This window comes from Anolis sagrei, chromosome 4 (assembly GCF_037176765.1).
Source record: "Anolis sagrei isolate rAnoSag1 chromosome 4, rAnoSag1.mat, whole genome shotgun sequence".
NCBI classification, from domain to species: domain Eukaryota; kingdom Metazoa; phylum Chordata; class Lepidosauria; order Squamata; family Dactyloidae; genus Anolis; species Anolis sagrei.
The window spans coordinates 197,034,050-197,050,549 of record NC_090024.1 but is presented as its reverse complement, the minus strand read 5'-3'; the positions used below and the strand labels follow the sequence as shown (position 1 = coordinate 197,050,549).

The 16,500-nt window shown below is 39.5% G+C and overlaps 1 protein-coding gene across 1 annotated transcript in view; it reads left to right on the top strand.

The window, feature by feature from the left end:
- PLXNA2 (plexin A2) overlaps positions 1–16,500 on the top strand; it is a 521,320-nt gene that overhangs the window by 373,870 nt on the left and 130,950 nt on the right. The window contains exon 13 of the mRNA XM_060772844.2: positions 2,823–2,974. Coding sequence (XP_060628827.2) covers positions 2,823–2,974 — 152 coding nt within the window. The remainder of the gene's footprint in view (positions 1–2,822; positions 2,975–16,500) is intronic.

Below are 16,500 nucleotides of genomic sequence, written 5' to 3'. Positions count from 1 at the left end.
CTGAAGATTATCCAGGTATGGAACTACAAGACCTGAAGGCTGTTTAGTGATCAATTAATTAAGCAATTTAATTCAACATATGTATCTCCAGTTCCCTATGCAATGAACCTAGTCTTTTTGGTTATTCCTATCTCCTTACCAAAGGAAACTGACATTCTTTGCAAGAGATATTTCTCAGAAAGAAGGAATATTGCATTACCCACTTTTAAAAATGTAATTAAGTGCAAGGAAATGATATCTTCATTTGCTTGTGGGTTGTCATTCAGTGATCCTCAAAACCCAGTCTTTTCCTGGTCTATCACAGGATTGTTGCAAAGAGATTTGGAGTGAAAATTTGAGCAGTTTTTGCCTTTTGTTTGAAAAATTGTTTTTTTAAAAGTTTTTTTCTAAATACTACATGCTGCAAATGTGACAATCTCAGTTTGACTTTCTCAATGAAATAACTTTACCAATTGTACTAATGTGGCAGAAAATTTAAATGTATCCTGTGTTAAAGATACTGAGACACATTATCCATGCACAGCATAATAGCATTGCATTGGGGGGGGGGGCTTTTATTTGTGACTTAAGGTTCTATACGTTCAAAGTAGCAGCTCAGAAATTGAAAGCACCTTTTTATCTCTTTACATTTCTGCATGTGTTTTGGTGGATGTGTAGGTTGGTATGCAGGTAGATATTAATAATACAACAAGCATAGGATAAATTTTCCATTGGTAAAAATTCACTGGCTGGAGATCAGTTGACTTTTTATGTACACAACCAAGAAAGAGGAATGTGGTTCATCTTTAGGTGATAGAAAATCATTGTTCTTCAGTTTTGGATGCTTCCCCTGAATAGGGGAAAACCTCATATTCTCCAAAACCCAGAAAAGACATGTAAATCTGGAGCTAACTAAGAACCACGCCCTCTAACTACAAAATAATACTACATTATCCTTCTTTTGACTCTTTAACCTCTAGTTTTGGCCCCTACCACACAGCTGAATAAAATCCCACATTATCAGCTTTGAACTGGAATATATGGCAGTGTGGACTGAGATAATTCAGTTCAAGGCAGATATTGTGGGATTTTCTACCTTGATTTTCTGGGTTATAGGGCCTATAGCTGATCTAAAAATAACAATGTTTTCCCCTACTTTAGTCTCTGTTTACCAAGGGAGCAATGTGTTTTGCTTACAGCTGAAGACAGATCTACTTGACATTATACAAATTCAAAAAGTGTATTTTTTCCCATTTCCTCTTTATCCCAGATGTTCCCAGGTGCAACCTCACACCTACTTAGCACTTCCTAGATACTTAGAATGCCTAGCATCTTAAGACAGTGGCCAACAACAGATACTGTGGCTTTTTTAACAAGCCAGGACCCTTCCACACAGCCCTATAACCCAGAATATCAGGGAGCAGTATCTACTTTGAACTGGGTTATCTGAATCCATGCTCACATAATGTGGGATTTTCTGCCTTGATATTTTGGGATATGGGGCTGTGTGGAAGGGCCTCCAGGCTCTTCTCTTTGCCCACTCCCCTTCCCCAGGTCTGCTCCACACCTAGCCTAATTAACCCTCTTAGAGATGGCATAATAATTTTGCTCTTTACCTGACTTAATAAAGGTCCTGCACAACTGCAATTGTGGACTTTTAAAAGTTACAAGATACTGAATTGTTTTTGTTCTTGCAGTATTCAGAGAGTGTATTCAGATGGGCCAGTTTTCATGTTAACATACCTGGAAATGTCCTAAGCATCTCATGCTTCATTACGTGTGCTGTCCCATTTAATGCTCCACTTCCAGATATCTTTGTGTAGTGTCTCATTAAACATGTACTAATGTTCCCATAGTTATCTTTCTTTATATTTGGACAAATGCTTCCCTGTGCTCTTCATATTAGCTGTAGTTTTTTTCTAATTTTTTGTTCTGGTTTGGTTTGCTTTAGTTGCTTTTTCACATGTAATCATATTTACTGTGTGTAACTTATGCATTTTTCCTTTCATTATTGTTTTATGCAATAATATGTCTCTGGAGTGCATGATTAACTGGTTTTTTTATCATCCCAAAAACAGCTACTCCATAATCTTTGGTCATCCTCCTTTCATCTTTTTGGAAACCCAAATTATTAGGGGCAGCTGGCAGGCACATCTTTTGAAAATTTGGCATTGTTTAAAAAGGCAATGCACTAAATTGGAGTTGGAGAGATTATTCCCATGTAAATACAACATCACAGTAATTCTAATGAATTTAGATATTCTACTATATACTACTGATCTCTTGGAGATGCCTTTTTCTATGTAAATCTCTCTGTGTGTTCTAGACATCAAAAAATTCCCACTGCAACAGTGTATACAAAAATCCCTGTTCATAAGCTATAATTGAATTTGGGTTTCCTATTTCACCAAGACACAAGCCAGAACTACATTTTGAATGAGAATATGTTGTTCTTGCCTTTCTGCCTTTAGCCTGAGGTAGCCAAATATGTTATTGGCTCATAGTTCCCAACATTCCTCACCATTAGCTATGCGAGGGGCATTGAAAGTTGCATCTCATCCCAACAAATCTGAAAAGCCATTCTTTGCCCATTTCTACTGTAGAGACTTGTATTTCCACTGTTCTTATTCACACTACAACCTCAAAGAAGGAAATGTCATTCTCATTTTCTATATGGACTAGTTGTCTTAATAATTTACTCGAAGTCATTGGATCTATACTTATAACAGGAAGAGACTGAAATCTATGCTTTCCTCTACTCAAGCCATATCAGCCTTGTTAGGAAGAATCGTCCTTTTTTGGGGGTTTTTTGGTTATGAATACTGTTTTGCTTTTGTCCCCAGATCCTAACTGTCTCAGGACCACCAGAAGGAGGAACACGTGTGACGATTCGTGGCATTAACTTGGGACTGGATTTCTCTGAGATAGCCCATAACGTGCAAGTGGCAGGGGTGGAATGCACTCCACTGGAGGACCAGTACATTATTGCTGAGCAGTGAGTTTCTGTGGCTCCATCAAAGGTTAAACACCACTTACAGCATAAATGCTGTGACACTTTGTTGCAAAGTTATTAGTAAAATTTAGCACACCTGTGTCATAAAAAATGGGATGGCAGATTTTTTTTGTGTTAAAAATGGAATTGTAACAGTGATATAAATGAAATAAATTTAATCATTAATGGCAAGAATCCATATGCTTGAAGCACTGGTGCAAATAATTGGTCTGTTGTAGCATCCACTACTCTATCCATTGCTATAATTAGGGGTGTTCGAATCTGTTCTATTTTCATTTCAAATTTCAGGTTCTCCCATTCTGTTTTATGGAAGATTTAGGGAGATTAGATGAGGGCCATTCAGATTGGTAATTTGGAACCCTGAGTTCTGTTTCCATTTTGGGAAGAACGGGAGGGCACACAAAAACAGAACGAAAACAGAATGGATTCTGTGCTGTTTCACACACCCTTAGCTGTAATCAATGTAAAAATAATGCAGGACCCAATGTAACTTCCTATGTATATTATAATAACATTTCCACATGTCAGAATCAATGAGACTTTAGTCAATTTCTTCAAAATTTAAAAGCTATGAAAGACCAATTGAACAACCAAAATGCACAAAATGCTTTGTGCAAGCTTTTGAAGCTCTACTGGCTGCTTCATCAAGCAAAAGAAGTAAGAAAAGTCATTCAGAACAAAAAAAGTGATGGTGTTGGAGTCACAGGACTCCATTTTGCACCACGTGGGGACTGACACAAAGGATGAAAACATTTAAACTGGTTTAGCAGCAGTGAGGTAATTGCTTTACTTTGTAGCACCTCATTGCCGTTCCATAACCGGTGGAAAGTTAGGATCACAGAAGCACTTAGCATAGCATGAAATGATTATATCATCTACTGAAGTACACTGAGGTCTTTAAGAGTTATCATATTGTAGCTGTTTTGTGTCTTATTTGGATGGGCTTTGGCCATTTCAGGGAGAAGGAGTAAATAAAAAACTCTGAAATGACACACATGCGCACACACACACACACACAGAAATTATATGTAGGCAAAAGGTGGACTTACACATGCATATGGCATTAATAGAATGCCTATTCAAACTCCATCAGCATGGCCAATGATGAGAGATTGTAGCAGCTGTAATGTGATAAAATGTGGATGGCTCTTATTCTCTCTGACAAACCATGTTGAATATGAAGCCCTTCCTCATCTGCCTCAAGACCTATATTGCCCTAGATTTTTACAAGAATGCTCTTTACTTCTTAAGAATAGAGATAGCATACTCATTTTTTGAGGGGATTAGAGTACTTTCATACTATCCTTCCTCCACAGGAAATCTGAGATTAAACAGTCCCACATACTCTTTCTAAGTGTGTAACTAGGCTTGTAGGGACATTCTCATGTGAAATGCTTCTTAGGGCCAACATGACTCACTTTTGAGGGGAAAACATGTTGTTAATAGTTTCTGCTTAATTAATCCTGCATCAATGGCAAGATGGCTTCTGGAGTCACCTTCCAGCACAACAACTTTCAAGGCTCTATATCCCTGTCATTTCTTTCTTTCCTGTTCCACAAGAGTGCACAAACGAAAACCCTGTACCTGTCAAGCCATGTTCTCAGCTCGTATAAATCAACAGTGCTCCAATGATTTAGGCCAGGTTGTACCAACTAAGGTCTCAGGAGCTGGGGTTTTTTTATCTTGGGGATTAAACAACCCTTTAAAACTTTTATTAAGCATTTTGTTCCCCTCCAAGTCTGGGCTTCTGCTTTCCTAAGCAATTTTCCTGATGAGCACCTTGCAGTTTACACTCAACCTCCTCCCTGCTCCAATTGGAATGCATCCTGCCGTGCGGCCGGATGCAGGCAGCCATTTGTTAAGCGTGCGAGGCAGTGACAGCAGTTTAATCCGAATAGGCCTCTGCTGGAGTCAATTCATTTATTTCACTAAGAAAAATGTCAGCTGAAAATTAGAAAATAGGCATGTAACAAAAGACAGGCGAACAACCCTTCCCCAGTGACACATGTCCCCGTGTTGGCTGCTTATTTGCTTGTTTTGTGGAGTTTCTATTCTTCACAGTAGGATGGGGAGCTAGTGTGCCAAAAGGAGGAGTTGGCATAAGATTTCATGCATGCAAGACAAAGTGAGAAAAATACATTGAGCCACCACCATTACCCCAAGCTAGATATATTTAAAGAAAGTGAGCTATGTTAGTAAGGGGCAGCATGATATTGTGTTTTGAGCATTGGGCTATGACTCTGAGACAAGGGTTCAAGTCCCTAGTAAGGGGCAGCATGATATTGTGTTTTGAGCATTGGGCTATGACTCTGAGACAAGGGTTCAAGTCCCCACTCAGATATGGAAACCCAACACATGCCCCAATGCAGTTAATAATCTCAGCCTTAGAGGAAGGCCAAAAAAAAAGAAAACAACCCTCAGAACAAATCTTGCCAAAAAAAATCCCATGACAAGTTCACCATAAGGTTGCCATAGATTGGAAATTCCTTGAAAGCACACAACAATAACAAAGCCATATCAGTCTGAACATCTCAATAACAGTCCACTCTGACAGATACATTAAATGAAAGGCAGTTTTGATAATGATGAAATCTACAAAATGCAGTCTGCAACAATTCTGACAGAGTGTGAATGGTGTTGATGATCCTTCTCGATTTCCTTGCCATCCAATCTCACTTTTTACATCTTTCCTTGCTCTAGTACAGTGCTGAAGATTATTTGGTCATATATAGACAACAATTTCATTTTTCCCCTATTGACCATACCAGCTGGGGTTTCTGGACATGAAGACCAAAACTTCTACAAGGCCAGAAATGTCCATCCCTGCTATGTACACAGAAGCATATATTATCTGCCAAGTGAACTTTGGCATGTACCAAAGGCTAAATTTGTTAGCTTTCATTGTGACTTAATGATTATTATTACATACAGAAATTAATTAAACAACATAAAATAATATAAATAAATATTTCTTTCACAACCATAGTAAAAAAAACATGCAAAGACCTATCTCTTCTGGCAGGCCTATCCAGTCTTTAAGCGTGAATATCAAATGTGTGTCCTTTGTTGAATCTCTGTTTTGTGTATTTTAATATAGGTTTTGGCGTGTAGCTTTTATAAAAGTATATTTTAATATATGTATTTTTGGTGTTTTGCAATGTTTGTGTTTTAAATGTTCTGTGACCTGCCTATAGCCATAAGATATATAATAATCATCATGCACTTAAACACAATCAGTACTGACAAAATTAGCATCTGTCAGCTGCAAAAGGCCACCCTACTGGGATCTGCATGCATTATTCACTGATACATCACACAGTCCTAGACACTTGGGAAGTGTCCAACGTGTGATCCATATACAGCAACCAGCAGAGTGATCTTGTCTACTGTGGACTCATCTTGTTGTGTTAATAATAATAATAATAATAATAATAATAATGATAATATCAATAATAATATCAATAATAATATCAATAATAATATCAATAATCATCACAGAATCCTGAGGAAATGTGTTCAATACTTTTTAAAAGTTTTTTTTCTGCTTTAGCCAAAAGTAGTGAAGAGAAATATGCAGGGCAGAGGTCCCCATGTTCTTCACGTAGTTCACAGTGTTACACTATAAAATTGACTTGTGTATCAGGAGATACAAGTCTCTTTCTGAGGATGGTAAAGATACCAAAATTCTAGTAGTAGCTCAATATAAGTGGCAGACATAGAATTAGAGAGTTGGAAGGGATCCCAGAAATAATCTAATCCAATCTCCTGGCACATAAGGATTCATAGCTAAAGTATTTCTGAGAGTTATGTCCTTGAAAACAGCTCTGTTTCTCAACTATATTATACTTTACAATTCCTTATTTTACATTGTTAGACAGGAAATATCTATATTGTGATAATCACATTGTGGGAAGTAGAAAGAAAACAAAGAAAACCTAAAGACTTTGCATCATTGCATCAATTTAGGAAGAACTATTTGTTAACCAATACCATCTCAGGATATTTAGCTGCCAAACAGACGTATCATTGGCAGGCAGTAGTCAGGTGGCACAACATTACTGTCACTTTCCTCTCCTTGCACCCAAGAGCAGCAGGCTAGTTAATGTGACATGCATGGCATATACTGTACACTGATTCCATACATTTGGCCTCTGCTCTATGCCTTACAGTACCTGCCATTGGAGGCAGCTGCCTTACTTTGTCTAATATTAAGGATGGCCCCCAGCAATCTATACAGAATGGATTTGCAAGATTTCACTTAATTCGTCCTTCAAAAGTATGGTCTGCAGGTGTCATCCGAGATTATTATGCATAAGGTCTTCTCTTTCCTAAACCTTAAGAAAAAATGTCCTGATGGTAAGAGATGTTTGACTGTCAAACATCCACTGAATGACTGATTGACTCTGCTTACCATACTTTCTAACAAAATAATCTGATTCTTCCAATTTTCTGCTATTTGGAGAGCAGCTTTTAAAAATGCACATACACATTAAGAACTACAGGTAGTTCCCAATTTATGAACAAGATAGATTTTGTAGATTTATTCTTAAGTTGAATTTGTATGTAAGTTGGAACAGGTACATTTTTAAAGTGCAACTTTAGTCACATACACACACACGTGCGTGCTCTGGTTGTATAGGGAAGGGTTAACACCCTTGTGGTGTTTTACTGTCTGTACCGCAGTTCAGAAGATCCAGTTCAGAAGATTTCACCTCATTATCTGTCCCTGTAATTATTGGATTTTGAAAAATTTGGCTTGCTGTGGAAACAAGAATTGGTGAGAAAACTTCAGTTAAGATATCTTTTGCCCATGATAACTCTTCCAGGAGTGAACCTCCCTTCTGAGGGGAAAATTTCTCACACGTCCTGTTGTCTCACTCCCATTCTTAAGTAGGAGTTATTTGTAAATTGGATGTTTGTAACTCAAGGACTGCCTGTACTAAGCTTTCCAAAACTCTTTCCTACCACCTAATTACACCAGGGTTTTTTGGCTCCTGGCTCCTCTTCATCGACAGGGCCTACTGAGCACCATCAGGTGATGCTGGCTTGGTTCTTCCCCCATTCATATAAAAGTGGTGAGGAAGTATCAGAGGGGTAAGTGGGTTTGGGGTAGTGCATTTTTGGTGCCTTTTATTTTTGGTTATTGCCTGCAAAACTGAACAAAATTGAGGGGGGGGGGAGGTTGGTAGTGTGAAGAGGTCCCTAGTAAGAGCCCACGTCCCTCTGTGTGACAGAACTGAAATCTGTGTGTTCTCAGCTTGACTTTTCCTTGAATTCAGGAGAATTATTTCATCTGGATTCTTAGATTAATGCCAGCTCACTCACTCACCATTCAGGTCTGTAGTGCTCACATATTCAGTTTCTGTAAAGACTTGGCTTTGGCCTATACAGCCAATGGAATGATGGGACAGATGCCATATCTGAATGTTTCTCATCTCCTGATCAGACAGAAACCACCTCAGAAAGCATTTTTCAAAGAGAAATATCCCAGGAAGATGGCTTCTAATCTAGTCCTCTCCTTGCCATGCTAATTTTGTGTTTACAATCGTTGTCATTATTGTTTAACATGAGGAGCAACGAAAATTTGAAAATGTGCTTTTCTATGCGTAGTCTGAAAATGCAGTCTACTCTGATGCTACCACTTTTCACTTTCAACAAGTCACCTGATTTCACAGCAATGGAAGAAGATAGTCTTCATGCCTCCACAATTCTAGGTTAAAGGGAAAAGCCACTGTTAAATACTGATGATTGCAGTATTGTTGGCAAGGATTTGGTGAGAGAGGGGGGCTGCTTGGCCATTTTCCCCATTCTGCATCCTGTCCTGATGTTTTAGCAAAGTGGGTGGAAGGGATGGATCTGACAGCACTAGGAAATATTCAGAGTACAAGGAAAGAGAATGAGATTTCTGATTTGGAGAGGGCAGTGCATCCAACTGGTTGCAGCAGGAGACTCTACTCCTGGATTTAACTCACCTTAAGCAAATGACTAAATATCTAAGTGCTTTAGTTCTCTCCACTGAAACCCAGGATAGCTCTCTTTATCTATTCTTCTTGCCTGGAGTGCTGTGGGTAGCCAGGCAGTTGTAAAATACCTTGAGATCCTTGGATAAAAGATTCTATAGAAGAGCAAAGAAATATTATTATTATTGTAGTAATAGCTTGAGGCCGTGCACTAATACCATTATAAGCTATAGTACGAGTAGGTTTGCACAGTCATTATACTTTCAACACTGTAGTTTCGTTTTATATTTAGAAAAAGAGATGGGGGATTATTCTAATTATCCTCTTTTGATGATTGTATGAAACCCTGATTTTATAATCACAACTCCAATTAGAGCTCTCAAGCTTTCAAAGATTGTTAACATCATTAAAACATTTATCCTGGGCAGATAACAGCAAGTGTTAGATGCTTTTTCAAGATGAATCCAGATAAAAGGCTTCTCTTAAGGGTTCTGTGAGAAGGTTGGATTCTGAGACAGTAATGATTTACCATGTTCTAGTCATGCTCTCTATCAAGCCGCAATTAGGTTAATATTGGTTAAAGGGCCACTTAACCCAGTAATCAGTTCCCTATAGCTTCCATTCCAGTCCAAAACCACAGGTTTTGGCCTGCAATGGATTAGCGCTTCCATTTCAGATCATTTTGACCATTATAATTAATATCTTTAATTTCCTACTTTCTCTGTGGATGTCATACCTGTGCATCAATGTGTAGCAATTTTATACTAATGGAAGGGTAAAAAGCAAGCGTAGAGGCCGCTAAAAAGAGTACCTTCTCATTCCACAGAAAATGTACAAGCATTATTATTTTTGAAAGGCATTAAATAGTAATGATTTCTCATGTGGTTTTGAAATCAATAGAATTTATTTCACAGTAAATTTGATTAGGAGCAGGCTAAACATTGGTGTGAAACAGCAAAGTCTTATCAAAAGCAGGCTAGCAGAAGGTAATTTACAATCTATCCACAGAATCACCTCTCACAGTGGGAAGGTAATGTTTTGTTGTATTTTACAGTTGCCATGTAACTGCTCACATATATCCAACTTTCAATGTAAGTCACATTGGCCCAGTTTGAACATCATTCTTCTAGGGTGGACAATAACTAACCCCAGGGCCATATGACCCCTCCCCCTTCCCAGCCTGTTTTTGTGGTTTTGGGACACCCTATTCTTTTTCTGGCTAAAATAATTGCTGCAGGAGCAGTAAAGAAGCTGCAGAGACCCTTCCATTATTTCATAGAATCATAGAATAATAAAGTTGGAAGAGACCACATGGGCCATCCAATCCAACCCCCTGCAATGCAGAAAAAACACAATCAAAGTACCTCTGACAGATGGTAACCCAGCTTCTGTTTAAAAGCCTTCAAGGATGTAGCTTCCACCATGCAGTCTATACCACAACATTATCTTTACCAAGCCCTCTCCTCAATTAAAAGTTTTGATTTGATTTGTTTTTCTCCAGAATTTTGAAAGCCCATGCAGTCTCAGTAGTTCCTCCTAAATCCACCACAGTTGCCACCTCTCGTAGATAAACTCTCTTATTTTAAAATAATTTGATTGGCTACCTCTTTATTTCTGGGCATGATTCAAAGGTTGACCTGTCATAGCCTTTATATGGTTTAGATCATAACTGTGTGAAATAACACTCCCCTATATAAACCAATCTGACTCCTAAAATCCTCAGGGGAGGACGTTCCCTCAGTTCCACAATCCTCACAAACCAGTCTGATTAGGAGACATGAGAGAGCCTTCCACTTCCATTGATAGATAGACTACACCCACTCTGCCCTGTTTCTTCTGGCAATTAAAATTGTTGTGTCTGTAGATAGATAGATAGATAGATAGATAGATAGATGTATATATATATTGATGTATGTGTTTTTATATGGCATTGAATTGTGCCGATTTGTTCGCTGCCCTGAGTCATCTTTGGGCTGATATAGACGGGGTAGAAATGGCGTAAATAAATAAATAATAGCATTAAGAAATATCTGGTCATGCAGAAGAGTCTTTCAATGAAACGCATTATCATATTATTGTTTTTAAAATCTGTTCCTACTGTTTTAAATTATTAAATAGAATAGATTAATTGTTTTGAACTTGTTAATATGAGTCTTTTGTCTTAATCTAGGTTATATAAACCATCTTGGCTCCCATGTGAGAGAAAGGGAAGGCAATGATAATAATAATAATAATAATAATAATAATAATAATAATACTTTATTTACATATCGCTCTATCTCCCCGAGGGGCACCCAGTGCGGTTTCCAAGTAACATCACTGAAACATACAAAGTACATTTATTCATTCATTCATTTATTTATTTATTTAAAACTTTTATATCCCGATCTTCTCTACCTCCGTAGAGGGACTCAGACCGGCTAACAGCAGAAATTTGATGCACAAATACAACTGAAAATATCATAATATCATAATAAGTTAAAATACAAACAAAATAAATACATATAAGCCAAATCGCCAAGATAGAATCAAGTTCAACTCAATCCACAAATGTGGTCAGTACTTATTAGTTTATTGCTGGATTCAACCAATTATTCTGGGATTGCTATGTCTAAGAGCCAGGATTTCACTAGCTTTCTGCAGGTCAGGAGGGAAGGGGCAGATCTGATCTCCATCGGGAGAGAGTTCCACAGCATAATAGAAAATTGACAAAATAACATAAGCATAAATATATCACAATAACACATATATATTAAAATTAATCCTGCCTGTTCATAGCAATTAAAAAGCCGGGCCAAGGTTAGTGCAAACTCAAAATATGATGGGGCCTGGAATTAATGCTATTACAATGCTATAACAGGCTAATGGCAATAGAAGATATGGGTCTGTGGCTGCTCATTTTCAGGGCTTATTAGAGGGATGACCAGGGTAATAGGTAAATAGAGCAAGGCCATATTCAACAATGTTTGGGGCTGGACTAGAACTGGTCATTCTCAAAGGCTTGTTGAAACCACCAGGTCTTCAAGCTCTTACGAAAGTAGGGGAGGGATGCGGCCTGTCATATAGATTGGAGGGATATATAGATGGATGGAACAACAACAACAACAACAACAACAACAACATTTCTCACACACGAATATATGATTCTTCATTACTCCAGAAATACATATCTTGTCTATGATCCCTTATTCATTTACAAATAGGTTATTCGGGGCATATTTGCTTATTCAGGGCATATTAACCTAATTTGGATTAAATTTTGGAAATTTTACATATCTGTTCTCCATATGTGAGCAGCTACAGACTGCTAGACAACATTCCTGTTATACTATCACAGTGGTTCTCAATCTGTGTGTCCCCAGTTGTTTTGGCCTATACTTCCCAGAAATCCCAGCCAGTTTACCAGCTGTCAGGATTTCTGGGAGTTGAAGGCCAAAACATCTGGGTACCCACAGGTTGAGAACCACATCTAGGCTACATCTAATTAGTGGCATACGCAGGCATAAATCCACCTTATGATGGCCAATCTTTGTTCATTGTAGAAGTTAGTCTTTCCTTCCTCCTTCTCTAGCAACAAATGACACACACACAAACCAAAAAACTTTACATTGAGCTTCTTTATCCATCATTATCCCAAGGCTGGAAGAATTGGGAGAGGAGGTTTTTGCATAAGGCTTTGGCTACACCACTAAAGACAGATACAAAATGATTACATCCTTTGCCGAAGCCTCTTGAGGACTCCACTGTACCTTAGCAGTGTAATAATTTGTGTCTGGCTACAGGGACATAACCAGACATTTCTCGAGTATGTGGTTAAGCAATCATAGAAGTACCCCCAACATGTTTAATCCTCACAGGATTATGCTATAATGTCTCATTTAGTGCTCTGTTGTTTTTAAGTGGACAGTGTCAATTTTCTGTACTGAGGTTGAACTAAACCAAATCCCTATTCAAATCTATTTGATAATTTTTCTTCACCAACCCAATGTAATTTCTAGCCTGTGTATACACCTGCAATGTGCCCAGACAAAAATGAAACACAGCTCGCACTGTGTTTAGCATGTGAACTTAAAGAGGGAAGAAGCACAGTTTTGATCAGAGTAGGAAAGAGGCAGACACATAATCCATGATTAAGATGATAATAGAGAAGATCATACAAAGGATTTAAGCATTCCAAAGAACTGCTATGATTCTCCAAGGGTAGCATCTCTACAGGGAGCTTGTGTTGAAGGGTAGAGATAGTAGATCTCACATTTGGAAGCATTAGTGTGTTTAATGTATTAAGCCCCTTTCAAGCATTCTGTCTACAGTGTTGTCTTGTGGATTTAAATGTCTATGTGGAGGTGGATTTGATGAAAGCTGGAGAAATGGGGAAGTCCATGTGGGGCATTGCTGTCATGTGTTCTCAGAGCATGAATGCATCACCATCAGTACAGTAGTTGGAGATGTTGCCTGAAATTAAGCAAGGTCTGCTTTGCTCAAGTTTGATTACTGACTCCCTCCCTCCCACCCTTCTCAGAGCATTGTGTCCTCCATCTCTGCGCAGCGCAGAGCATTGTGTCCTCCATCTCTGAAGCCAAGAAAGAACAGTGGATCAAGTTGATCACAGAGGTCGACATGGGTAGGAGCAGCCAGAAGGCGTGGAGGCTGCTGAGACGGCTGAGCAACGATCCCTCACAAACTAATACCCATGCCAACATAAAGGCAGATCAGATAGCACACCAACTCTTGAAGAATGGGAAACCCAACCTTGCCACCAAAGTAGGAAAGAAACCAATAGCCAGACAACCAGAGATTGAGAACAACAACCTCCATGAACCCTTTACATCTACTGAATTGGACATGGCTCTCAACAAATGTAAGAATGGCAAAGCAGCTGGCCTGGATGATCTACGGATGGAACAAATCAAGAACTTTGGTCCAAAAGCAAGGCGCTGGCTGCTGGAGCTGATGAACAATTGCACTGCATCCTGTCAGATCCCCAAAATCTGGAGGAAAGCAAGAGTCATCGCCATCTTGAAGCCAGGCAAAGACCGTAATGACCCAAAAAGCTACAGACCAATCTCCCTGTTGTGCCACCTCTACAAAGTTCTGGAAAGACTTATTTTGCATAGAATTATGGAAAATATAGACCCCTGTCTGATCCCACAGCAAGCTGGCTTCAGAAAAGGCAAAAGCTGCACATCGCAAGTGCTGAACCTGACCCAGCACATAGAAGATGGCTTTGAAAGGCAGCAGATCACAGGAGCTGTCTTCATAGACTTGTCAGCAGCCTATGATACTGTGAACCACCGCCTCCTCCTGAGAAAAATGTATAATATCACAAAGGACTACCACCTCACCCGCCTCATAGGAAATCTGCTACAAAACAGGAGCTTTTTTGTTGAGTTCCAGGGCCAGAGAAGCAGATGGCGGAAACAGAAGAACGGCCTGCCTCAGGGGAGTGTGCTTGCTCCATCCATGTTCAACATCTGCACAAATGACCAGCCACTGCCAGAAGAGACAGAGAGTTTCATCTATGCTGATGATCGTGCCAGTACTGCTCAAGCAGGGAGCTTTGAGATGGTAGAACAGAAGCTCTCCGAAGCTCTAGGTGCTCTTACTGCCTATTACAGGGAAAACCAGCTGATCCCTAATCCATCTAAAACACAGACATGCGCCTTTCACCTTAAGAACAGACAAGCATCCCGAGCTTTGAGGATTACCTGGGAAGGAATCCCACTGGAGCATTGCAGCGCACCCAAATACCTGGGAGTCACTTTGGACCGTGCTCTGACCTACAAGAAGCACTGCCTGAACATCAAACAAAAAGTGGGCGCTAGAAACAACATCATACGAAAGCTGACTGGCACAACCTGGGGATCACAACCAGACACAGTGAAGACATCTGCCCTTGCGCTATGCTACTCTGCTGCTGAGTATGCATGCCCAGTGTGGAACACATCTCATCACACTAAAACAGTGGATGTGGCTCTTAATGAGACATGCCGCATTATCACGGGGTGTCTGCGCCCCACACCACTGGAGAAATTACACTGCTTAGCCGGTATTGCACCACCTGACATCCGCCGGGAAGTAGCAGCCAATAGTGAAAGGACCAAGGCAGAGACATCTCCAGCTCATCCCCTGTTTGGGTATCAGCCAGCACGTCAACGACTTAAATCAAGACATAGTTTTCTTAGATCTACAGAGACACTTGCTGGAACACCCCAGCAAGCGAGAGTCCAAAAGTGGCAGGCCCAAACCCAGCACCTCAATTCATGGGTGATACCAGATGAGAGACTCCCCCCTGGGCACTCAGAAGACTGGGCGACTTGGAAGGCACTGAACAGATTGCGCTCTGGCACCACGAGATGCAGAGCCAATCTTAAGAAATGGGGCTACAGGGTGGAATCCTCGGCATGCGAGTGCGGAGAAGAACAAACCACTGACCACCTGCTGCAATGCACCCTGAGCCCTGCCACATGCACGATGGAGGACCTTCTTGTGGCAACCCCAGAGGCACTCCAAGTGGCCAGATACTGGTCAAAGGACATTTAACCAAATACCAAATTTACAAAATCTGTGTGGTTTTTTTTTCTTTTTCTTTTTAAACTCTGTGTTTGTTTTGCTCTGTTAGAATTGTAACACAATGGTTGCTGATGACACGATAAATAAATACCCTTCTCAGATATATATGCACACCTCAAGTGCTTTCATACTATATGATTACAGCATTATGGTTATACTTTATGTGCCATGACAAGATCCCATGGGCTCTAAAGATATGTTGTTCAGTGAGGCATTGGGGCCTCTCTGGTTGAGAATTCTAAATACTCCTCCTTTTCTTCTCTTATTTGTTTGGTTTTGATTACAACAGTTTAGTGTCGTTTTTATCTCCATGTGGAAATGTATGCATATGTTATGCATTTGTCCTAATATTTACAATTGTCAAGTACAATTTTCCCCATTGACAAATGTGTCATACTTCTTTCTCCAGCTCTGTGTATTTCCAGTCATTCCAATTTTACTGAGTTTGCATAGTTAGGTTTTTAAACATAGGGTGGATGTCCATCTGCTAGGAGTACTTTGATAGTGTGGCCAGGATTTGAACTAGGTGGCCCTTGTGGTCTCTTCCACCTCAGTGATTCTATGTTCTTTGCACACTTTATTTCTAAAAAGACTAACCGGTACAGATGTCTTAGGTGTTGTGTGTTGCTGCATACAGATGGTCAGAAGAAAAGCAAAAAGGCTACTGTTGACAAAAACATTGGATCAGATGGGGTTCTTTTCCATCCTTTAGAGAGAACAAGACTGTTTGCTATATACTGGCTTCCTAGTCTTCAATACATTCAGATTCAATGGTGGTGACTGATGCCAGCTCCACATTCCAACCTAAGCTAATTGAGTAGAACATAACATAAATATACATGTGCCAGACATATATATATTATCAAGAATCCTGACAGAACCATGTTCTTGATCACGTGTACAGTTTTACCTTAATCTTAAATGCATGGTGTTTAGGATTGATCTTGCAGCCCACTCTTCTCCTTTTATTAAATGTAC